Genomic DNA, 25,709 nt, shown 5'->3' with positions numbered 1-25,709 from the left:
TTTTTGATTATGCAGCCAGACAGATTTACCCTACTTACTTTCTTCAAAACTTAGTTCAAGTACATTACCACATTATGCAAAATTCTATGTACTTACATGCCATATTTCTTAATATTTCTATTGTGGACAAAATTCTCATCTGATTCCAAGATCCTTTTGGAACAAGTCATCACACTTTCATAGTCTTGTGATACATACGCAAAATATGTAAGTCGTGTCAGAGTCTGCAATTCCACTAAGGAATCTGACCAACTGCATTCTAAAGCCAATTTCACTAACTAGGATTTAAAAAAAAAAAGTTTAAATTCCAGGGTTTTATATGATTTTTTCTACACCAATTACATGCTTACAGCTGTATCTTCCTTACAACCCACCTGGGCATGGAACAAGTATGTGATAAAGCCGTCTAGAAAATGAAAGAGCTGCAAGTACAATCAAAATATACAATAGAGAGGCCTCATTCACTGTGTAGTAAGTATTACCATAGTATGTGCAAATCCAGGTGTAATTGTGCATGCCTTTTGGCCAGAAGTATCTGCCAGGACTTATTCTATGTCCTCAGGCATCTTTCAAAAATCAGTGAAACAGGACTTTCAAAATTCAGAGCCCATTTTAGTTACACCAAAAGTAAAAATGGGACATAGAACTGTTTTTGCAACAACCAGTAATTGTAATAAATAGTTGCTATGTATACTATTATAGATATGCCAGCTTGGGAGAGCTTGGGCTCCATCTTGAAGGTCTTTTCCAACCTAAACATGTATACATAGATATATATAGTTTCATATATAGTTTCATTATAGGGTCTAAACATTTTCATTTCATTTCTTTTGTACATGTCAAAGTTCCACCTTTTTAGGATAGTGATAATTGTTAATGAATTCATCTGAATGAAGATACTACAACACTGCTACACAAAAGTAAGCCAGTGAAGTGATAGCTAAAGTTAATTCATAATATTTGACATAAATCTGTAGACTAACTAGAATTAGATACCTATATATTTATAAGGACCCAGGTCCTAGTTGTCAGCAGTAGTTTCGTGGTTGTCCTGGCAACCTGCTTGTTTCGATTCACACAGTCAATAAATAGAATCCAAGTGTAGTTGTGTTCTACCTTGCAATTGTCAAAAGTAAATTCACTATTATATGAAGTTTTCTGTTCAAATGCTGAATGCTTCTAATACAAGCCCTAAACGTCCCTATAACTACCTGAAAAGGGAGAGGTCAGTCTCTTCTCCCAGGTAACAAGTGACAGGACAAGAGGAAACAGTCTCAAGTTGCACCAGGGGAGGTTTAGGTTGGATATTGGGAAAATCCCTTCACTGAAAGGGCTGCCCAGGGGAGTGGTGGAGCTCCCATCCCTGGATGAATTTAAAAGTCGTGTGGATGTGGCACTTGGGGACGTGGGTTAGCAGTGGCCTTGGCAGTGCTGGGGGAACAGTTAGACTCCATGATCTTGGAGGGCTTTTCCAACCTAAACAACTTTATGCTTCTATTAAGTTTTCTCCAGAAGAAAAATGAAAGGTTAGAAGTATGGTTCTGTACAGAATTCACCTGAACCTCTTATGCTCATCTGGCGGTTACTGAAAAAATCTGTTCGAGCAACACAAGCATAAACCTAATATTTACATTCTAATGCTATCTCATCTTTGGATAAATAAAATTATCCTGTCACAAAAATCTCCTTCCTGTCATAAATATTTCATCTCTTGGTTAAAGAAAATAGTGGTACAAGAAAACTTTCAAAAATAATTTAACTTCCATTTAAAATTGAATCCAAAATCATAGTATGCAATTTCCTAAAACTCAGAAGCTTATAAAAAAACCAAAATACCTGAGATAAGCTAGGAACAGTGAAATCCATGAGACCCAAGCCATTACATGAATACATTTCCAGACCAATAAGAATTCTTGCCAGAGGACTTTGTGCTTCGTCATTATTCTAAGCGGAAATAAAAAATTCACATTAAGAGATTTTTTTTTGCAAGTTAATATTATTTAGGATAGTAATTGAGATGACAAGATAATAATCATAATAATAACAATAACTACATTAATAACAATAATAATAATTATAATAATAATGATGATGATGTTTGAAAACCTCAATTTGCTCTAAGCAATTCCTCCTCTCTACTGTGTCCTTAAAATGGTTGATTCTTTGTATTTATATATTTTTAGTTCACATTGTGAATGCTGAACTACTACAGTTTCAACACTAAAAGCACACATCAACAATACAATGAAGGCAAATTTCATATACCGCTGTGGGTTTCCAGTTGTATAAGCACTATAAAATAAAAATATAAGAATAAAATATTTCTTTCCAGCTTACTAGGTCTATAATCTATATATATAAAGAGGCCATAGCATATGTTGACATAAATACAGCTGATTTTCCTTAACACTTTTAATGCAGCGATTTTATTATTTCACATTTGTGAATTCAAAATCAATTTTGCTCAACAGTCATCATATGACAAACATCACCATGGCAGCTAACAAGAGAAGGAAGAGTTAAGAAATGTAGACTCAACTGCTATACCCAGTGTGAAAAATTTGCTAAGTTCTGTAAGGAACTACAGCAAAAAATTGTTTTTACATTCTATCAAATATACAGAAGAAAATATACCTTGATAATTTCAGTCATTATTAAATAAATTTATGAATTTAACTTTTCTTTGTAAAGTTTCAACTTTATGCAGGATTTCAGGGAAATCATACCTCCTCCTGAGTCCCAAGTTGATGTCTGATCTGCTGCTGATTTAACTGCCTTGCTTTCACCCAGGTAGCAATGATCTGTTGTTGTGCAGCTAGAGAAACGTTTTCCTTAGGTATGGTTCCAGTCATTGCATTTAGGGCAAATTCACAAATCTAAACACCAAGAAGAGAAAAAATAAATGTGAAACACAGGAGAAATGTGGAAAGTTTCTTGTATGGAGCATGCTATCCATTAGCTATTTTTAAATTATTGCACATGCCTCTCTAAGCCTAACAACATCTCCTTTAAGTCAACGCGCAAGGCAAATAGAAGTTATAGTCCTCAGCCCCAAATTGGTAAGGAGCTCCAGTGTTCATCTGGGGGGGATCTGTGGTGGCAGAAACTGTAAAAGAAGGTAGCTTTTTTTTTTTCCAAAATTTCTACTATTGAATTTATAGGAATTACAATGTATGACAGCAGAACGAAAGGGACTACAAAAAAAAACGGGTTTGTACCTCTAGGGCAGCTTTGATGTCAGGAAGTCCACTGGGATCTACTGAAAAAGACTGGATGATATTTGCTTTTTCCTGTTTCTTTGCTGCAGTTTTTCTGCTACTGTCTATTGCTCTATCTTCTTTCTTCTCAGCAGGCTCTGGCTTTGGAATCCAAGAAATAATTAGGCCTCGAGCCAAAGCATTACATAACATCACTAAAATTTCAGCACTTCTGTAGAAGAAAACAAAAATCAGAAGTGCATACTGCATCAGATCAAAATAAAAGGCAAGAATGAAGTTATTGATTTCAAGAAGTAAGCATTGAAAATCTAGCTTTTTCTTAAAACGCAAAATTATGGATATTACAAAAAAATCCGCTCATTGGTAAAGCAGTTTAATGATTAAAACTACAAAACTCAGAATCAGTTTTCAGTTTACATCAATTTTTTCACTCTTTGTGTAACTGAAGTTTCCCTTTTATCACAGAAAAAAAAAATTATATATATGTCAGACCAGCATTAAAAACAACTTTTTATTGATGGGTTACTATATATGAAAAGAGTAACTATTTTCTAAAAAAGTGTTATGATACGACACAATGCAGAGTCCCCAGGCAGGTGCAAAGGACAGCCACTTTATTGCAAAAACCCGTCCTTTTTAAGCAGTTAGCTGGTTATTAGTTTACACAGTTTTCAGGCATAACAAACATAATTCAACCAACCACTATACACCACGATGTGAGCATGTGATGGTCACGCAGCATGTTTTTCTATCCCTAATTCAGCTGTGTCTCTTTGCCACAGTCCTTTTCTACGTAGCTGAAGTAACAGGACTGAGCCATGATTTACAAAGGCAACATTTCTTTTGTAAGGTTTTACCTATATTCAACAAAAAAGTACCCTAAACCAAGCCCTTCACATATTTTTGTGATTATCATGCCAGTCCACTGCCAAGCTGGAATTTTCTTCTTTTTTTTTTTTTGAGAAAACATGAATTTAATTACATCTAAGAGATTATTGCTAGTACATACTGATGTGTCAAAATTAATAAGCAGGTATTACCAGTCTTCATCGCTGCACAAACTGAAATACAGATTTTATTCCCCAGTACTGTTAAAAGAGACTTCTTTGCTGCTGATCCTTACTCTAGCTGGTGATGAGGTCACTGTCAGTGAAGTGCAAAAATATCTAGGATTTTGTCCCACAGTCAGATTTTGATTAAAGTGTCTACTCCACAGTGGTCAATCATTCTCCCATTGCATTTACTGCAGATCAGGATTTCCCTAAACCACTGTGGAATCTATGTTCCCATTTTCATGGTCTACTAATGTGCACATTCCCTTTCTTTGTTTTCTATTTTCTCTTATTTCACAACCAGTAGTAATCACCTTATGCTTGTTAGAAATACTTGCAATGAACCTATGAACAATGAACTTGAATTGTATTTACAGTATAATTCAAGTTCAGCGAACTGACAGCAAGCAAATGCATTTTGAGCTGTTGTGCAAATTCAGAGTCTAAGAGAATTTTCCCAATTTTCTGACTAACCTAACAAAATGCTATTTTGCGTGCACGTGTTGCTATTCCACAATGAAGAGAAAGTAACACTGATTGGCCTAAAGTTAGCATGGCTTGCAGTGTATAGTAACAAAGAACAAATAGAAAGGATTAACATTTAGTTTTCACAATTTACCTCCTGAGCTACTCTATGTATACCAAGGCTCTTTCACTACCAGTGAAAGCCAGCAATAAATATTTCACAGCACAGGTGACTTTCAATGTCTGTTTTAGAAAAAAAGATTATGTTCATATCCTAACATCTAAATTTACCCGTCATGCCCGACAGTCTTGATGGCCCCAAGAAGAGTCTGCAGATACTCAATAATGTCCCTCTGTCTTCCTGAAGAAATCAGATGTCTGTTATAATTTAAGATATACACCACAGCATTGTGAACAATCCAAGCTTCATTCAATTCTTCTCCTATTTCAGCTGCACGTTGGAAGTTTTCCATAGCATACCGAGATAAGTCGTCTATCCATAAACTAAAAAATTAGTATAAAGAAGCTGTTATGCCAAATCTTCAACACTAGAAGGGATTATATGGTAAGGTTAAATATGCAGTACTACATTTCAACCAACAACAAGAACAAAAATTTGATTACTTTTCAGTTGCATTTATTAAGTCCTCATCCACTGACATATTTTACTTGGATGAGAAGCTGGTTCAGAAAAGGAAGTGGTATCAACATGAAATGAGCAGTCTCTGACATTGAAAAAGCTATTAGCTTGAAAGATATTGTCTATGGTTCATGTTCCTTCCACATGTTCGGGTTTTTTAAATGCATGTGAATCCACCCATCAGTGCCAGAAATCCCTAAATAACCATGTCAAGGCTCTACTTGAATATAGAGGTAAGTGAGGCATGCCATCTAAGAGTTAAGGACATGTCCTTTTTACTTAAAACTGCATGTTCTTGCACTCAAAGACATTTCCAGGTGATCCGAAATGCTGTATTTGTTTTAAAGAGAATATCATTATTTTCACAGTCTATGCGATAACTTTCTTTCAATAACTTTATTTTCTTTCTTTCTTAGTTATCAAAATGTACTATTGCTAAGAAAAAACAATACTAAAAATACAGTCTTGAATGATCATACAGAATGGCCATGGTTACAAAGTCATAAAGTCAAAAGCACAAACTGACACTGGGTATTATTATGTCAACAATGGTACAGGACACAGAAGACCAAAGTGCTCTTTTTTCTATGGGTTTTTAATCTAATTAGGTAAACTCAAAAATAGCAAGTAGCAAATTTTGGAACAGAATTCTCATCTTCTTTGCCCCTTGGCTCTGATTAGTTTATAATTTTTCCCGTTCTACTGAATATTTGCAAGCAGGCAGTGTGAGAAACTTTAATTAATTTTCAGACTTAATGAACAGACCTAGGGACACAACTCTGCCATCCTGCTCTCTCAGGACATGACCACTGTAACAGTAAGGCTAATATTACTATAAATGTGAACAGCAGAGAGTCAAAGCATCATCTTCAGAAATCTCTCTCCCCCCTCTTCCCCTTTGCAAGAAATAATCATGTCAGACTGGTAAAAAACATATTCTACTGTCCCAAATTAATTTCAGTTGATTGGATGGAACACACTAGATTTGCAAACTGAAACAATTCATCGTATGCATTCAGTGCTATGAAATCATTGTAGGTATAGGAGCTATAAAGCAAGACAAAGAGCTTTTTGATTTGGGGAAACATATTTTTAAGTGGAGAATTTAATGATCTAAGTGTCAATATACAACAATTTAATAGTTTTTCAGCTTGGAATACTAGCTTCTCGCTTCAGAGAAATAAATGTTAAATGAAAAATAAAATCCACACTCCAGAATGAAAGAAAACCTAAGAAAAAATATTTCAAACTATTTTTCAGATCCTTTTCCCATTTCCCATGACTATCTACAAAAGTGAAGAATCTGGTGACAATGAATTTTACTAAGGCAAAACAGCTTTTGCAATTGTCATCTGTGTCTGATAATAGTGCTCTGTTAAGAGTTCTGAGGTCTCGATATATATTATGGAAAAGCACCTGTATGTTTTCCATTCTGGAGCACTTTCAGGAAGATATGAGACACATCCTGGACGACACTGCTTTGTAGCTTCTGGAAGTATAGCATGATCATTCAGTTCAATTCCCTGCAATCTTAATAAATGAACAATTGCCTGAAAAGACACGGAGAAATAAATTCTCTACCCAGGTTATCACCGTAAAAACAGACTATGACTTCATATTAGTGCTGTTACCTCTTCAAAAATTAAAAAATACAAAATGCTTTGTGAAATGTTGAACTGTACATGTACAACTATACATGTACAACTATATGAAATACAATGCTTAGTACTTCATAATCATAAAATTGTCTACAGCTAATAATATTACTAAATAATTACATGGAGAAACAACCATAATTCATATGCGTAAGTTTTTAAATCATGCTGGAACTTTAAGGATCCAGGAATGTAATGTCAGATGTCAAAAATTTACAGTAGAATCTCTTGTAAAAAAGTGTTATTAGCACCTGCAGTAAAACTATTGCTATAGTTACTTTCACGCAGTATTTTGATAAAGTTGCTTCATGAAGCCACTACTTTTACTTCCTAGAGAGACAGAAAATAACTAAACTCAAAATTCCAGTGCTTCAAGATTTATATATAAAACAAAACTAAACAAATATGAATGACAGTTGTGTAATTTCTTTACCTCTGCATTAATAAATCTTATTTCTGCTAGTATTCTGAGTAAATCTGCTTCAAAAGAAAAGGATTTAGCAGGTAGCAATGATTCTCCTGATAAGCTGTCACCTTGACCGTCAGCCATCATAGTTGCATTAGCTTTGTTCTCCTGTGCTAAAAATAAATAAACCCATTATTATTTCCATGCAAATCATCATCTTAATTTTTAAATTTACAAATCCTTACATATTCTTAAATTCACAAGGAATAGTTAACAAGAAAAGATTTCTATTCCAAGCAACTAATTTTTTCATTAGTACCATTTATTGCACTCAAAACCTGTTCTCAAGCAGTGCTGAGGCATTTGTTACCTGTGATTTTGCTGCATTTGTGCATAACCTTCAATATTTGCAGCAAATAACTTTCTCCAGTCATAATATACATACTGAAATTGCACTATTAATAGACTCCATGGCCTCTAATTCAATTTTATTGCATTAATGGAAGTGGAGCATAGAACTGTATTATGCAGAGGCAAAAGCATTTGTGTTTGAATCATGGACTGGGCTGACTTTCTGGTAACACGCACATCAGTAACGAGAAAAAATAGCATTCTTTTTAATAATTTGGTTTAATAATAATAATTTAAAAATTCAGTTTAATAAGAAAGGGAAAGGTCTAAGATTATTTTAATATAAGCACAAAGTTTGTAAGAACACAGCAGTTTCTATTCATTACTCTTTTGGCACACGGTTGCCTTCAGTTTCTGGTAAGTGTACTTATTTTTCCCTTTACTTTGGAAAGGAGGCAAAAGATTAAACTAGTCAGAAGATGCAAATATTCCAAAAGAAAACTGGCAAATTAATGTCCTATATTAAGTGGACCTTGGAAACAATATAGAATAGGTTCGACTAACATTGGCTAGCGAGGAGAAAAGCCATTTCATCTATTCGGAAATGTGAGTTTTGCGAACTCCCTGACAAAACCAACTTTAAAAGCCAGCAAGCAGAGAGTGATTTGAAAGTGCTTTTCCCCCAAGTTAAAAACTCTTAATGTGTGGTAGGTTTCCAGCAGACCCTCAAGGAACAAGGTACAATGTTGGACACCTCAGAGGAGCCACTCACTAATAGGGGATTAAAGAGTAAAAATGTTAACACGTGAGCCTCATACAAAGTCACTAACAACCCATTTTTCTACAGCTCCCTCAGGCATGAATGATAGGGACCTAGAGGACCATTAGGGAATTCTTAAGACAGGTAGATGTATTTCATAGAAGTGCTTCTCTACAGCACTGGTGAAACTCTTCTGACGGCTTCTACAAAAAAACATGACTGATTTCTAGATTTGGAAGTAGAAAGAATATTCCATGTATGCCAACATGCAGTGACAGAAAAGACACTCAGGGAACTTTGGGAATGGAAGGAAAGAAAACAATATTGTCTGACTCCTTTTAGTAACTTTAATAAATGATGAAATAGTTCCTTACAACGTTCAAAATAATTTGTCACTTACTTGTTTTATGCTTTGTTGCCTCCCTAAACAAAATATCATCATACAAGAGGCAAAATCTACATGCTGCACGGCAGACATCCCACACTTCCTGTTTACGTGCAACTTTTGCCAAATCTGCCCAAAGAATAATTCTACCAAAGAAAAAGCATAAATAAAATTAGTTCATAAGCAGGATTAGGTTCTACAGTTCAGGATTGACAAAAACAATCATGTCAATAATGATGGCCATCAGGAAAAAAAATTACATTTAATCTAGCAAAGGTAACACTATTACTTTATTAATTAAGAAGAATCTCCTCAGCATATCAATAGACAAAATTCTTATCTTGGATGGTAATTATACTGAAGTTTCAAGATGTGTGTGACAACTCTCATTTTCTATCTCATAAAGTAAACTAAATATTTCAAAGCTAATGTTGAGTATTTAAAAATAAGCCTTGAAAACAAGTTTGGATTTAGAATCTTATAGAAAACAACTGCCTTTAAATTTCATCACAGGAATTTTTAATGCAGAAAAAAAGTAGACACATCCTTTTAAATAAGGAGTGACAAAATGAAATACAGTCAAAATGAAGCCTGTCCTTTTTCTACAGATTGATCTTTCTGACTTTCAGAATGAACTACTTAGCTTTTTCACCAAAAAAGTTGTAGCACATGATGTGGTACAAGGACCTAAAAAGACACTTGCAAGTTTCAATTCTACATCAAGTACGAGCCTTAATCCAGTCATCCCTCTATATGCTGGGCTCATATCAATAGAACAGGTGAGTTTAAGTGTGCATGTGAGAGAGAAGATTAGAAACAGGGAAAGACTAAAATCCTGCACAGCATGGAAATGTAACAGAGCTTTTTGGACAAGAAATTATACACACACTTCAATGTGTTGCCAGAGGCTGAAATATTCAGCCTCTTACAAGATACCATCCAGTAACTTAACCTCTGAGACAGAACCTTTCCTCTTAGAGACTTCTACAAAAGATGAAAGAGACACTTCTGGTCTATAGCAATTACCTCTCTCTGCCATTTTCGTTTCTTAAGTGTTTTAAATGTTCATCAACTTTCTCCACACTTTTAGTATGATGTTGGGCTTTTGCACAGAGGTAGCTTATTTGACTATTGCCTGAGGAAACTTGGCAAAGAAATAAAAATTAAATGTAATTTTTATATATTAGAAATTTAAAAATCCACATGAAAGGCAAACAATTTGATTCATGATTCCTTGCTGAAACACTCAAAATCCAGCTCTTTTCTCATTTCTTCAAGCTTTCCCCAAACCAACCAACCAGCATGAAAAAAAACGTACCCCACCAGCATCTATTTTGGTTTTTTCCTGTACCTTGAGAGACAGTTGTGCCATCCAAAACTGATCTGTGCTTGTTTAGTACCCAAATATCTCAAGTACACCTCTTTTCTGACAGGACATATAGAGTTGTAGTTAGGTTCATTCAAGAGCAAGTGAATGATGTAATATGTAAAGTACACATTCATACTGAATTTTAAGAATGTTTATCTAATCAAACACATTTTTAATCAACTTGTTTTGTTTTGATAATACTGACTTCCATTTTACTTAGTCAACAAGGTATTAGGCAGAAATATTAATAAATAAATAACCAGCACAGAAAACTGATGCAAGGGAAAAAGAAGCTGGCTCCTGAGGAAAAAATTACTCCAGCAGTACAAATACATCAAAAAGAGATTTTTTTTTTTTCTGTAGTGTAATGACAGAGAAGACATGCTTTGCATTAGAATACAAGTAATTTGACATGATTGGAAAATCCAATGAGTTTCTACATTCACCTGAATCTAAGCAAGGGTCCCTAACATAATGCAGACAGAACAGGCTTTAACTTGATCCCCAAAAATTCTGCCAAACAATATCAGCAAATACATCTAAAGTACTTCTGACTTTAAAATATACATATAAGCAGGTTCACTTACAAAAAAAGAGGAAGGCACAGCATCTTACCATTCTTGCTAAATATATTTTGCAATGCATTGTCCAGCATGTGATACCTCTGTGTAACTATACACGTAGAGCATCTGATAGAAATTGTCCAGTATAATGCACAATGACAGTTACATCATGTAAGGTTGAAAAGAATTGTGGATTAAAAGAGGACATTGTTCTTTGGACCTATGGGTACAGTTCTCACTAAATAAGTCAAGCGTGTTCATCAAAATAGAATGAAAGTTTTTTATGCAATCGAAAAGAAAATATAACCCTATAAATCTGATGTTCTGTCCTATGTACATTTTATATAATAAATTTGCATATATATTTTTGTGCTCCTTCAATACACGTGTAAGCTTGTGGCAGCTTAAGTCATAGAAAAAGCAAAAAACTCACTGCTTGGATGACAGCCTCAGAAACAACTGGAATTTCTCAGAACAAAATTTTATAAAATGTTGTGTCAAATGAAGTCTTGTAATAGTTTCAATGTTGTAATAAACTCACTCATTTTAATGACTCAACCTGGAAGGCTAATGTGTGCTAAGATTTATTCTGAGGAACTTCAGAAGTAATTGTATAGTTGTCAAGTCAAAATTTAAAATCAAAGAGATGTCCATGATTTTAATTCTTTTAATTTTACAAATACGATGCATTCTGTAACTTTAAATAATGTATGAAAATGTTTTCCAGCAACATAGTTTTCACATTATTAAAAGGACTGCACAGAGTGGAATAATTGATCTGTAAATAAGACTCTGGCTTGTAAGTGATTAGTTGATCAAGTTTGGAATGGGGATATGCAAGGTAAACTTTGTGGCCTGGCTGAACAGATGGCATGAGAGAACTGCATGGCCTTCCACAGCACAAATACACTGCTTTGGAAGCAACAGGACTCTTTCTGTAGCATTCCCTTCCTCCAGCATAATCTCTACTGCGGGAGTACACTGGGTCTACTCAAAGTTAGTAAGATTAGTCACACATACACTTGTTATATTGCTAAGATAAAACTAAACAATTTAAGCAATCTGGAAAGTCTGTTCCCTGACCACTTTTCCTCAGCCAGGGGCTGCATAATCAAAAACTGAAGCTGTTTAGGGCATAAGGAATGTGCCCATTTATGTTCCATGTTTTAGAAAGTAAATAATGAATTCACACCTAAATCTCTGTGCAAAACTAGAGCTCTAAAAAACAAGATTTTAGAAGAGAAAGATAATTACAATATAGAAAGAACACCCAATGTAATTAACACAGTGTATTGGCTGAAATTTCTGAAAACGCTACTTTAAAATGACCTTGGTTAAAAACACTCCAGAGTTGTACATAGTGAAAATAGAACTACTTACAGTGCACAACAGTAAGATTCAGATGAATTTGGAGGTGAAATCAACACCTTTTCCAGTATCACCATACAACTTTTAGATCCCTAATGAAAGTGATAGGAAGTCTGCCACAGAATTCAGCAGAACTATCACTTTGTCTGTATTGCAATATTCCCTACATGTTGCCACTAGATGCTATGCACAGCCTTTAAGAGTGTGCAAAGCTAAGTGTAGTAACTTTTAGTCACACACACATACTTTACCTTTAGCTTCTTTTTCACTGTCAAGGACTATTTGAAATGTGTCAGGAGCTAATGCAAGACCTGCATTTACCAGAAGGGATCTCTTTTTCCTCGCATTATCCTTTTGTTTTCCCCTTTTAGCCTACATAAAGAGAAGAACTCATTGTTATAAGGTTGATTTTATATTCCAACTAGATCTTATTTACTAAACATAACAGAATACCTATCGTGTAACTTGCTACTACCAAAAAAATACGTATAGAAATTGTGTATCTTTAGGTATCTTAGACATCATTCTACAGTATTATTGTCATTGAAGGTGACCATGGAACTTCTGTTGATATTCACATGCTTCCACCAAGGATCATTTAATACAAAGTACTGTTCATGCTTCTCGTCAATCTTTACAGTATATTCCTCAGTATATAACCTGACATTATGTTATACCTTCTTAAACAACCCATGGTAACATATCCTGTGTGTAGTAACTAGGAATTGCTACAAAATATTAAAAGTATCCTGGTCTGCAAAGAACTAGCCAAAGTCAGAGGAGCCCTGGGTTTTTTTAAAGCAACATTTAAGCAGAGTAAGCTTGCATGGAAAAGTATTGAAACCAGAAAAAACAATCAGTTGCCAGTATGATTTTTGTTCAGGTGCTAAGGCAGCACAACAGAATTAGATGCACTAACTCCTGACAATGACTTCACTGTGACTGTAAAATATATTATTTAGTGGCATTTGTGTCACATAATATTGATTTATCTCATAGCCAGCTAGGATGTTTAGCAATTTGGACGCTGTGCCTCTCATTAAATAAAACACTGCTTCATGCAATGAAATCCTAATTATTGACAACTGCTAATAAGCTTCTTTTTTTGCTGGTATTTCTGCTGATTAACATCTCCCTGCCTTCCCCAAGAAGTAAGCTTTGAAATAACTGGGAAAAAAATCCTCTGTTACAATTTTCAGACTGTGAGGCAGCATAACCACTTCAAGGCAACAAAGCAAAGACAGTTTGCTGAAAACAAGCTGATGCTGTCTCTACTAATATGCAGTTCTACTAAACAGGTGTCTCTCCTCCGCTGGAATTTAATAAGCAAGCCTATTTCAGCTACAGACCTTATTCTTCATGCTTACCTGTTCAATCAACATTACCGCCTGATCCTCTGGATGCTCGGGTGATTCATACAACATAGCACTCAACCGAAGGCGGTTAAAACTCAGTCTTAGATGTTCTTGATACTGCCCACTGTTGTTCAGCTGCATAGCTTTTTGCAAATGTTCCAGAGCAGCTTCTAGTCTATCCCCATCTTCTTCAATACGAGCTATTTCCATATGAACTTGGCAGCGCAACAAAATCAACATGCTAAGGGTTACAAATTTAAGTGTAAATTGTTAAAATAAGGCACACTAACATTCTTAGACCTAAAACTCACCCAAAGATGAAACTCAATATTTAAAAGTGACTCTAGTATTAAAATTGATATTCCCTTTTTAACCGACTTGTATCTTTAATTTTCACTATCATACCTTTTTAATTAATAAGAAAATTTAACTGCATATTACTTTCATTAACCCTGCAGGAGAAAGCAACACATCTTGTGGACTAACTGATCTTCATATATTTGTGGAACTCTTTTTCAGTACCGCTTAGCTGTGCAAATCAGGTGGTTTTCAAAAGTAGTCAGTTGCCAGAGAAAGAATAGTGTATTGAATGATGACTTTTGACAGAAGTTCACTCTCTCTTCCTAACATTTAAGTAGAAGCTAATACTCCTAAAAGTCTAGCCCTAGTTGCATTAGCTCAGCTCTTTTAAAGATTAGGCTCACCTCAGGCATACACATTCACTCTAAGTACTCTCTCTACCTAGGTGTGGTTTCACCAAAAACTGCATGTTCTCCAGTCTCAGGTATACTTGGCTCCCTACCCATCACCTGCCCCAGGAAGCTGTTCATGACAGCTCAGAGTTCTACATGCTGCTTCAGATTATTTTCAGGAAGAAAAACAAAAAATCAGATAAATTAAAGCAATGTTATGAAAAAAACAGAGAAGAGAGGTTTTCAAGCCTATCAAATATCATGCCACAGAACTAATGTATGTCCACATCAGAGCCAGCCTGACTGAGGAAGTATCACCCTTTTCCTGTGGACCAAAGTAGCCACAATAAATGCTGCAATCAAAACAAAAATTGAGACAGGCTAATTAATAGAGACAAGTGACTTCATTCAATCTCTAGTGACAGTACCAGAGCAGAGTTGAGGCCGAGTCTACTGGATGGTTAAGAATATACATGTGACAAACCCCAAAACCTTAGTCCCCCCAAAATCTCCCCTGCAAGCTTTTAGAGCAAAATTGTCATTACCAACATTTAGTACAAATTTCAAAGTTGCCTGTGCTGATCTTGCACTCTACATACGGAAAGCATAAGAAATGCTTGAATAACAGTACAGTAATACAATATAGTGCATTCATGCATGTGTATATCCACTCTTTATGCAACAAAAAAAAAATTTTAAACCACTGAAACTAGATTCCTCACTTTCCTCTGCAATACTTGCATCAGAAACCACCTAAGGTCCTGCTCAAGTGGCAGATTGTGTTGATTGCAACTCACTCGACTGCAAAAGTTCTGATCTCTGTTCTTAACAGTCAGATGATGTATAGGTCCAAACTCAAGCAAGCACCAAATAGTAATGTTTACTTGTCTGACTCAAATTAACAAAAAGGTGAAAATATTTAGGTGCTATGGGTTAAGTACAGCATAATAGCAAATAGAAGAATATACCTCAAAAAATTATTAGTTTTCTTAATGCAGTAGGATTTTCAATTAAAAAGAAGTATCACCAAAGATACAAAAAGACTATCTTGCAAGAAATGTCTTACTTAACATATAAGACAGAAGCCATGATGTTTTTTCAAAAGTAACTTTTTGAATTTTAATTTCTTAACCAACAAAAGTGATGTTAACACGAGACTCTAAACCACAGTACAAAACACATACTGCAGCTTTGGAATTTTCTCACATAATTTTGATTAACTAGAGTATTTTTAAGTTCCTAAAACATTTCAATATTTGTTACAGGTCATTAAACAGTGTGAGATTTTGCCTGAAAGGAACCTATATTTAAATGATTAATAGGGAAATGTATGCAACATACAGACATGCATTTATTACAAGCTAGTGGAAAATTTTCAAAGACACTTAATGTCACAGAATTTGAACACTTTTAAAGGAGTTTGATGCTTTGAGACCTTCCAAGAAAGTACATAGCATTGAAAATTACCTGTCAATCTCTTCAAGGACATCAGCAACTGAGATTAATGGCTTTCGCACATGTTGATGCAAATTGTGTTGTAGTAGTGGTAAGCACAGATTCCACTGGGTTGCACAAACAACCTGAATCACACCAGGATCTCCCAGCTGAACTGCACGTTTTAACATTAACTCAAGATTTCTTATCAATTTCAGCTGAGCCTACATAGACGAAGAAATAATTAGCACTACTGCATTTAATAAATTGAATTTCTTACGTGTTCTCCAAATTTTAATCTTAGGACTGTTTTCAGTAGAAAGCAGTCCCTTAGCCAGCAGACTTTAGAAACTTTTTGCTTAATAATTCTTCTCATAAATTTTTTTTTGTAAACAGGCATCCATAACTAAGGAGTTTTTCTTTTCGTTACTCCAGGCTGCTACTACATATTTCTGGCAGAAGTCTGTCAGCTATTCCCCATTCTTATGATAAACAAAAATTGATAATCGTGAATACTTTAATTGATAATTGTGAATTCAGAAGGTTTGGCTGTTTTCTTCACATTCAGCTACAGATGCAGGTTTTAGGGGTTTTTTTCACATTCAGCTACAAATGCAGTACAGAAGAGGAAAAAAATAAATATTATGAATGGAATTTGCCATACCGTCAATTAAACTTGGTTCTTATTGAATTATGTACAGTAACACAGTTACCTACAGTAACAGATGTGCCATTTATTACACTATTTTTAGAGGTTATGCAAGTAAAAAAAAAAAAAAACAGAAAAAATCAAACAAAAAACCACTCCAACTGCATACACTGTGGGCTTGAAGTTCAGAAATACCTGAATATCCTCTTTTACATGTTAGTATTAGTAGTGTTTCGTATTATGAGGAATTCATTAACAAGGGGGTTTTTTTCCGAAAGGTGAGTGGAATTTCTGAACTCCAAAATAAGAACAGCCCTAGACAGGAGTAAGTTTTCACACTACCAATTTCCATTACACGTATTCCTACTTCCCACCATAGCAACTTTAGGTGACTCTAATAGCTGGCCTAAATTGCTCATTGTAGGCACCTCTCCAATCCCTTTGATAGTGTTGATATTTAGGCTTCTAACTTCAATGGTCTGAATTATAACTGAGCCAACTGACCAACTGACAAAAATTCAAGAAAATCCTCCCTAGTGTGACAATTTATCAGCAACAATCTGGATTTCTCTGACATAAGAATTTGTATGAGATTGACCATAATATGCAATCACAGCTGAGATGGACTCAATGATCCGTAGTGGTCCTTTCCAACTCAAGATATTCCATGAAAACACCTCCCATAAAGGCAAAATGTGAAAACATGAGAGTGTTGCCCTTTCATGCCTCAATGCTACCATCTTTGCTCTTGGAAAGTAATATATTATGAACCTTTATGGTCAGACAGAAGACTTAAGGGACGAACACACAACTGTGTGTTTATTTTTCTTTAAACTTTAAAATTTTATTTTTCTCCATTTCCTTCTTGGAAGTCCAATTTAAAAGAATAGAATGGTTTAAAGAATTCCTGAGCAGTGTAACTTAATTAAGACACATAGTCAAATGCAATTTTCCACATTTAACAAATTAAAACTTTTCCTTTTCTCTCAAAGTTAAAGAACATACCTCAACAACTCCTTTGGTATAATTCACAATTTCAGTGCTGTTTTTCTTCATTTCATATTCACATTCCAGACATTCTATCTCAATAAGTTTCCCTTGCTCCTATGAAGTATTAATACACAAAATGCTAATTTCAATAATTAAAAAGAAATATGATAAAGATTAAAGCCATGCAATTACAGTAACACAGCACTGCACTTCCCTACTAAGAATCCCACTATTCTAGCTAATTAACTGAAATTACACAAAGGGAATAGAATTTGTTATTTGAACTGCAGACACTTTTTACTAACTGGAGGCTGCAAAATAAGTTCTTCATTGCCAGACTCTGCAGTAGTAAAACCAGTGTACACCTGATTCCTCCTATACCATAATTTGATTTCAGTTCTAATAGAATCGTAGAACCACAGAATGGTTTGGGTTGGAAGGGACCTTAAACCCCATCCAGTTCCAACGTCCTGCCATGGGTAGGGACACCTTCCACTATCCCAATATGCCCCAAACCCCGTCCAACCTGGCCTTGAACACTTCCAGGGATGGAGCAGCCACAGCTTTTCTGGGCAACCTGTGCCAGGGCCTCACCACTCTCACAAGGAAGAACATTTTCACAGTATCTGATTTAAATCTGCCCTCTTCCATTTACTCATTAATATTATTTAAAAGGCCCATGCTTGGAATAAACAAGTGCTAGTCAAGACAGAAAGGATTCAGCTTGATGGGCAGTGAAACTTTTAAGTGAAAAATGAAGTTAGACTTTTAACAGCTTAGGAACGAGCTGACTATTAAATCATATAAATGATCTGTATTGATCATAGAAACATCTAAGATACGCTCTATTTGGGTTAAATTGGTGTAGTGAGGAAATTCAGACAGCCTCTACATTCCTAATTCATTATGAGCTATTATCAAATCACTCAGCATGACCTTTAGTAATTTAACATCCCCATGACTGGAAAAGAGAAGAGATTGTGCAAAACTTAATGACAAATACACACAGAGATGGAATTCATGTTATGGTAGACAAATTTATCAGTACTTGGCAAAAGCCAAGGAATTGAAACTTTGACATAGATTACTGTCACTCTACTATGAAGAAATCATGTCAAATGATGCTGGGCAATCTGAAGATGGTCACTTAAATAACACATTAACTCCAATGGACAAGGTTGAAATTGAAGTAAAGTTTCTCTGTTGCTGCCACACAGCAGGTATTTACTACTACTGTCTACACAAATACTCAGATTAAATCCTTGTGAATCTTTGATCTAGGGGATTTAAACACATCTTCCAGTGGAATGCTATGGATTTGTATATGATTTTAGACTTTCAGGAAATGTTCAGAATGATGGGCCTGAATCAGACACGTGGAATAAAAAAAATTCCGAGAGGATAAGTTCAATTTTATAAGTAATGCAAAGCAGGATCATTATAATAGAAATTTGAATTTAACTTCCAATCAAACTCTTGCACAGGTCACATTTCAAAAACAGAAGCAAAAATTTACAGTTAATATTTATTTGCCAAAACAAACTGCACTGCTAATCACCCTGGTCTATCCACACCCTACCTTCTGACCTTGCATGTACTTCTCTAGTTTAGGAATAGATCAAGTATCCAAATAATTATTTATATCAATTAATATATAAACAATACACAGATGGACAGAATATCATAGAACCATTTGTACTATTTTTTAAATATAAACACAAAAGGGGTGTGGGAGTGTGAGAGCGTGTGTAAAAGAACCCCCAAACCCACATAATTAAAACTTACAGTAATCCGAGCACTCTTCAAATCAAGTATACAATGAGCCGCGAGTTCAGTGCAGTTTACTTTCAGAGAAAAATGAGCTAATTCCAGAATCAAAGGAATCCTTCAAAAATACAAAAACATCACTCAGAGAATTTGATATTGCTCTTTCATGGAATTAAAAAAATACTATTTGAAAGTAACAATGTACAACAAGTGCAATGTATCTGAAAACCTTGAAGTCATATGAATATTACAGGTATTATTATGATAATGCTAAGTATTACACTAGTAATGTTCACAGTTAACAAGGAAAAAGGAAAGAATTCAAAGTTGGCTACATGAAAAATACGGAAGTTAATCTGTTTGTGGAAAATAATTAGCATACTCCTATGCAGTCTGCACAAACAGCTCCTGAAGAAGACAGAAAATACAGAATGAAATGCATGAAGCACAGACATGGTGAAGTAAGAAACTTCAGATTGCAGAAGGACTGCAGAAAATTTTGGAAATACAATTCAGTGAACTGGCACACAAAGCAGTTAAATGCATCAGTCTGCTACCTAGGAACTAAGAACACAGACACACACACGGAGACTGTTCTAACTGGGTGTCTGTAAATAACCAGATGAGCATAGTCTACTGTCTGAAACAGGAGAAGTAGTAGTACACCTGAATATTGTCAAAGAGGGTTTACCTTAATGAGTAAAAATGTAGTATTACTTCCATATGTAACAGCTGTGATATAATTACTGAAATAGCGATCAGTTTAGTCTTTCGAACTCATGCTGAAGAGTTGGAAAGGGCCCCAGGAAGAGTTAAAAATTTACTACAGTCTGAAAAGCACATGTCAATTTTAAGACCTTTTAAAAATCTCATTTTATCAATAAGAAATTATTATGGAAAGATTTAATCGTGTTATACAAACAGCTGTATGGAAGAAGATACTTAATCTTGGGTTCTGTAACAAAACCTAATAGGATTTTGTCTTTTTTTAAGATGACCTATGTGTTAACACAACACAAACAAGTATGAATTCAATCTCTGCAAGGTCATCAGCAATTTTGACAGACTTCAATGGAAGCAGGATCGGCTTCATCATCAACTTCCATGGAGCCATGACAAATACAACTCACTTCATATTGAGAACAGATGCTGGAGGTACATCATATTGTTTCAAAAGCACATATAAAGAATTCAGATTTGCGGTGGCATCACTTGGAAATATATTTGTGTCCCACTGCCTGCAACATATGAGGAATTGGGTCATAATTTTTCATGAGAAATAATATTGCATTAAAAATTTGAAATAACTCTCCTAACTTCAGGATGGATGGCTCTTATTCCAAGGTATCAGTGGGATACCTGGATTTTGAAAAAACCAAGAAAAAAAACCAATAAAACCTGATTCAGTGTGCTAATTAATTTCTCAGACAGTAAATTTTATTCCAGAAAAAGACAAAACAAAAAAATTATGTGCAAGACTCCTTTCCCATAATGTCAGTATAAATTAATCCACTAAGAAAAGAATCTGTATTTTTAAAATGCAGAAATCTTGAGACACTGAAAAAAAATTACATGAGGCTTTGCTGTGAAGTCTAAATTTCAAAATTTTCTTATGCCTTTAAAATTTGAAGAGTTTAAAAAGCATTACGCTCCATGGTTTGTACATTGTATTTTAGGTGATTTCCCCACTTCATCTTTACTTTCTTGTACACAGCTTGGGGATGGAACTGGAGTCCCTTTGACATTAAAATGTCTTTCAGACTCTTAAATTCTTTCTCCTGACAATATCTGTACAACACACTAATCCCTACATTCCCAAAGAGCTAGCTCACTTTTTAGATGAGGCTGTTCTCTAGACAGACCTGACAGTTACTACCCAAACTGTCGTTATAATTTTCCTCTTGAGGAATTAATCTCTGCAGTAGATTTTTCTACAAGCATGTGGGATCCCAGAACCTGATTGTACCTCTATAATATGCAGCATCAAATTACAAGTGGAAGGATACATTTTCATACTTACAACTTTAACATCTGCATTTTATAAATAACTGAAAGATGGATGGAATTTTGTATTTCCTTCTCTGCCTGGGAAATATCCATTAGTTGGTGATACACCTATAAAATAACAATTTAATTATTATTTGATTAAATAAGCAAAGGAAAAACACTCAATAAAATAAAATAAAGCAGGTGTGTTGACTGTTCTTATGGACTTCAAGGGCAAGGTGGCTACTATGATAATCTATGTTGTTCTGCATAGATAATACAAACATCACCTAGTAGAGCTATACTGACCTTCCAATAGTCAGGATCAGAACTATTAGCAGAAATATAAATGTGGAACTACCTTCTGAATTAGAATTCTAATTAATGCATTTTTAACACCTTTTGATAGAACTCATTCTGAAATCATCTCATCCAACTGTAAGAAACAAGCCAAATCCGTACCTGTAGATTATAGGCAGGAAAAGAAGTACTATGAAGACATTAAAATAAACTGCAGTTACTTCAATTTAAGTGCAGACTTACACGTTAATAGTGTGCAAATCATTTCTTCTTACTCTCACACTGACTGCCCACAGCTATCAATACTGATTACTTAAGCTGTACTGGAACACTAAATTTTGCAGGACTTCAGTATGCTGCTACTAAGGCACTCAATAGTTTGGATCATACTTCTGTAGCCCAAGCACAATTTTAGAACTACTTCATTCTTCTCTTTAAGGATGTTGTCAAACAGCTCTGCTCAACAATTCTTCTAAAACATACAAAAGGAATTTCAAGCTTGCCCCAGTGTGATTACTTCATTGTTATCACACCTCTGGAACGCTGTATATTAGTTCTCTTAATTCAAATAGAGAATCTTGAAATATAAACAATACACTTTTGAAATGTACTGATTGGGGGGTGGACAGGAAAAGACAACAGACAGTGTAGTAGAATGAAAGAAAATACGCCTGCACGCAGCTTCTGAGTTTTATTTGCCTCTTTCTGCTTTTGCCACCTTTGTCTTCACCCTCTTATTTCTCGAGTTAAGGGCATGCAAGAAATGTGATCTATTGTCATATCCTCCAATTTCCAGAATTATTTATAGGGTACAAGCTGGATCACTTAAGTATTTATCAGCATGAGAAAAGTCAAGAGATACTAAATATGCCCTCTGTGGCATGTCAGGTTAAATTGCTCTCGCTACACCTACTCTTTCAATAGTAATTAACCCGAAACAGAATTGTTAGGGTTAGCCACAGTTATTCCCATTATATTATGATTCATTAAAAGACCATGGAGCAGTAGGGAGCTTATAATATCAAAAATATACAATTTGTGAAAATCTCTGCATATCTACAGAATTGTTTGGTAACTCACAAAATTTAAATGAAGAAAACAGCTTATATAACATTTATAACTACAATCTTATGAACTGTAGACAAAGCTCCTGTCTTAATGGGAGGTTAAAATATTTTTCAGCATTACCATTAAAGAAAATATTTGAGAGTATTTATCTGGAACATTTTCCTTAATAAAGATTGCAGCAGTAGATGAAAACTCTTTTGCTTCTTCCAGTTCTGAAGCATCAAGGAAGCACTCAAGTAAATTTCTGCAGATCAAAAGAATGTTGGTATGAAATATTTATTAACACATCCCGAAATAATTCTTATTTATTTTTTTTAATACTCTTTGTATTCAAGGTACCATTTCTAAATGCAGTACAAGTGATTAGTGCTCTAATGCATTGACTCAACACAAAAGAGATCCTCTAACTTCTACATCTTTGTTTTTTCCAGATATATGCAGCTGCTAACACATATTTAGTGCAGATTGCAACAAGAATCTTGGGAAATTTGCAGGTTTTTTGTGAAAACTTTTCTCAACAAGATACCCATAATTAAAAAGATCAATTATTTAAAAGTGTATGAAAAAAACATTTCTGTGAGATGTATCCTAAGGTTCTCCCTTAGCTACCAGAAAGGCTAGTATTTCAAAGCCATTTAGCAAAAGAAAACTGTTCATATTGGAAACTGCAATATATCTACTGGATTTTATATACTTTATCTGATTTAACTGAAAAAGAGCCTGTGATTCCATGACATAAATTAACAACAACAACGATAATCATAATAAAAAATATTTTAAAAATAAATACAACTTTAGGAAAAAAATGCATTAGTTTTATAACACAAACACACTGTGAGTATGTGTTTGTTCTCATCAACTCCTCAGCAAGAGTATGTTTGGTACCAAGAAACTGCATGCATGGTATTCTAGATAGTCCTTAGCATACCCCTCGGAATGTTTTGTTACTTCCCTCCAGTTTCAGCTTATAAAGAAAATGCTACATAGCAATAAACAACAGTCACAGAGTAAAGAAACAGAAAAGTTCACAAAGAGAAACGTAAAAACTATGGTAGAAATGCAAGAGGAACTGGAATCAGTCTGTCGAATAGCGGATCAAAACATCTCTGAGAAAAGGTTGTGGGACCTTGAAAAATTACATGGACACTCCACCTTTTGCACATAAAACTATTTCCCTCAGTACAGTTACCTCAAGGTTTATGCTCCAGCTTTGCTCAGGAAATGTGAGAATGATAATACATTGGTATTTATACATCATTTATTTCCAATGACTATCAATGACTCAAACACTACATCCAAAGAGACTGTGAAACCTCAGATCTGATCTAGGTCACAGCTGTCTCTGCCACTAAAACTTCAGGCTTAAAGTAAATACTGAAATGAAGCACCTTTTATGTGCAGTACATTTATGTCTCTTTAAAAAGTTATGAATTAAGCTTCTCACAATAAATACGTCTGCAACATTACCAGTGAAAAATACCTTATTAAAGACTACCTCAGGTAACAGTCCCAAAAGGACTACAGAATGCCCATATGAAAAAATACAGTTAAACTTACATCATGAGTTCTGCTCGCCATTCCCTGTCTTGCTCTTCAATTTGGTTTAATGCTGTAACAATCTGTGAAAGGCTGGGAATAAGGCAATAGCGGAATCCAGGCTTAAGAAATGGCCTCACAAGTTGCCAATAAAGAACTGAGGCATTATATATCAAAAAAAAATACCTGAAAAATAAGAATCAAAAATTTAGTATTTCATGAACTTGAATAAACATAAAATTACAGCTTGAGCACTGTAAGACACATCTAGGAAGTTAAAAAGTGCAACTTTTGTTTTCATTGGAAGAAATCCTGACTAAGAACTGAGAATACAAGTACAGCACAAGAAGAATATGGTTACTCTTGCAACTATACCCAATAATTAACCACTTAAAAATAAGCTAAGATGGTGCTCTGGTTCTATAAATCGCAACTGTAAAAGGGTAAGAAATGCTGAGATATTTGCCAGCTTTGAACAGGATTATTCATCCTGTCAATGTAAGACTTCAGTATTCTTACGTTGTTACAGCACTCACAGCAGTAACAGAAGTTACAAAATGGAAGGAAAGATCTAAAGAAAATCCCCAAACAACACAACTCCTAATGAAAATCGAGACACACAATTGAAAAGCCAGATCAGTAGCATTTCCTGGGATTCAGAGTTAATCCTATCAGTAGGGCTTACCTTCTGTCATGGGATGCAAAATCTATTGCCTTCATAAAAGAGAGCACAAACTTTTCAAACTCTTCCTAGAATAAAACAAAGAAAAGCTAGTACAATTTGAATATGGCTTTTATAAATCAGTACATTCTTTTCCTATTTTAGTATGTTCATATTTCATAAATTTTATTTTCAGACCAATCTCAGCTAAAACATACTGCCATAGTAAGCTGTTGCTATAGAAACAGAATAACTAAAAACTGGTTGATAGCCTATTAATGTGTTTTTCTGGTTTCTAACTTTAAGACGGTATTTTCAGCTTCTTTCATTTCTACCAGATATTAATTATTGGGACTGAAATTTTCCACACCTACAAAGCTGCATACTTTTTAAGCTTCCAGCAAACGAAGTTCAGAAATATCCAAGAGCAAATCCAGGGGGAAAAAAGTTATAGTCATTTGTCCCATTAAAAATCTTGAGGAATAATTTTCTTCAAAAAAGTTCCAACAAGAATTTGTCAACTGAACGATGTGTCAGACATGCCTTTTTATCATTGAAGGAGCTGGGAGCCCGCTCTTTAGGGGAGGAACTAGACGTCCCGGTGGACACCAAGTTGAAGAATATCAGCCAGCAGCATACCCTTTGCTGCAAAGGTTGCTGACCGTGTCCAGGGATGCCTTAGGACGAGTTTGGCCAGCAGGTTGAGGGATGGGATCCTTCCCTTCTACTCAGCGTTGGTGAGGCCACACCAGGAGCACTGTTCCCAGTTCCAGGCTCCTCAGTATGAGAGAGACATGGATGCTATGGAGAGTCCAACACAGGGCTGCAAAGTTCAAAACAGAACTGAAGTATCTCTCCTATGGGGAAAGACAGAGAGCTGAGACTGTTGAGCCTGAAGAAGGCAACTCAGGGAAGGCCTCATCAGTATGTACAAACTCCTGAAGGGAGGGTGTAAAGAAGATGGGTAAGATAGTAAAAAGGGATTTTTGAAAGTGTAGGAGAAGGATGCAGCGCAAATACCGAAGCCGAGGTGGAGCTG

General features: G+C 35.0%; 1 protein-coding gene across 1 annotated transcript in view; it reads right to left on the bottom strand.

Moving 5' to 3' along the window:
* CFAP46 (cilia and flagella associated protein 46) overlaps positions 1-25,709 on the bottom strand; it is a 72,576-nt gene that overhangs the window by 43,053 nt on the left and 3,814 nt on the right. Inside the window, exons 4-22 of the mRNA XM_039554394.1 lie at positions 24,695-24,759; positions 24,031-24,195; positions 22,594-22,717; positions 21,140-21,234; positions 20,250-20,357; positions 19,138-19,237; positions 17,368-17,466; positions 15,747-15,937; positions 13,600-13,828; positions 12,484-12,604; positions 9,959-10,076; positions 8,948-9,078; positions 7,464-7,609; positions 6,792-6,925; positions 5,027-5,239; positions 3,219-3,429; positions 2,727-2,876; positions 1,837-1,944; positions 97-278 (exon numbers count right to left, since the gene is read on the bottom strand). Of these exons, the coding sequence (XP_039410328.1) occupies positions 97-278; positions 1,837-1,944; positions 2,727-2,876; positions 3,219-3,429; positions 5,027-5,239; positions 6,792-6,925; positions 7,464-7,609; positions 8,948-9,078; positions 9,959-10,076; positions 12,484-12,604; positions 13,600-13,828; positions 15,747-15,937; positions 17,368-17,466; positions 19,138-19,237; positions 20,250-20,357; positions 21,140-21,234; positions 22,594-22,717; positions 24,031-24,195; positions 24,695-24,759 (2,690 nt within the window). The remainder of the gene's footprint in view (positions 1-96; positions 279-1,836; positions 1,945-2,726; positions 2,877-3,218; positions 3,430-5,026; positions 5,240-6,791; positions 6,926-7,463; positions 7,610-8,947; positions 9,079-9,958; positions 10,077-12,483; positions 12,605-13,599; positions 13,829-15,746; positions 15,938-17,367; positions 17,467-19,137; positions 19,238-20,249; positions 20,358-21,139; positions 21,235-22,593; positions 22,718-24,030; positions 24,196-24,694; positions 24,760-25,709) is intronic.

Source organism: Corvus cornix, chromosome 6 (assembly GCF_000738735.6).
Source record: "Corvus cornix cornix isolate S_Up_H32 chromosome 6, ASM73873v5, whole genome shotgun sequence".
Classification (NCBI taxonomy): domain Eukaryota; kingdom Metazoa; phylum Chordata; class Aves; order Passeriformes; family Corvidae; genus Corvus; species Corvus cornix.
The sequence above is the reverse complement of the archived record's forward strand: the minus strand, read 5'-3'. Positions and strand labels throughout refer to the sequence as shown.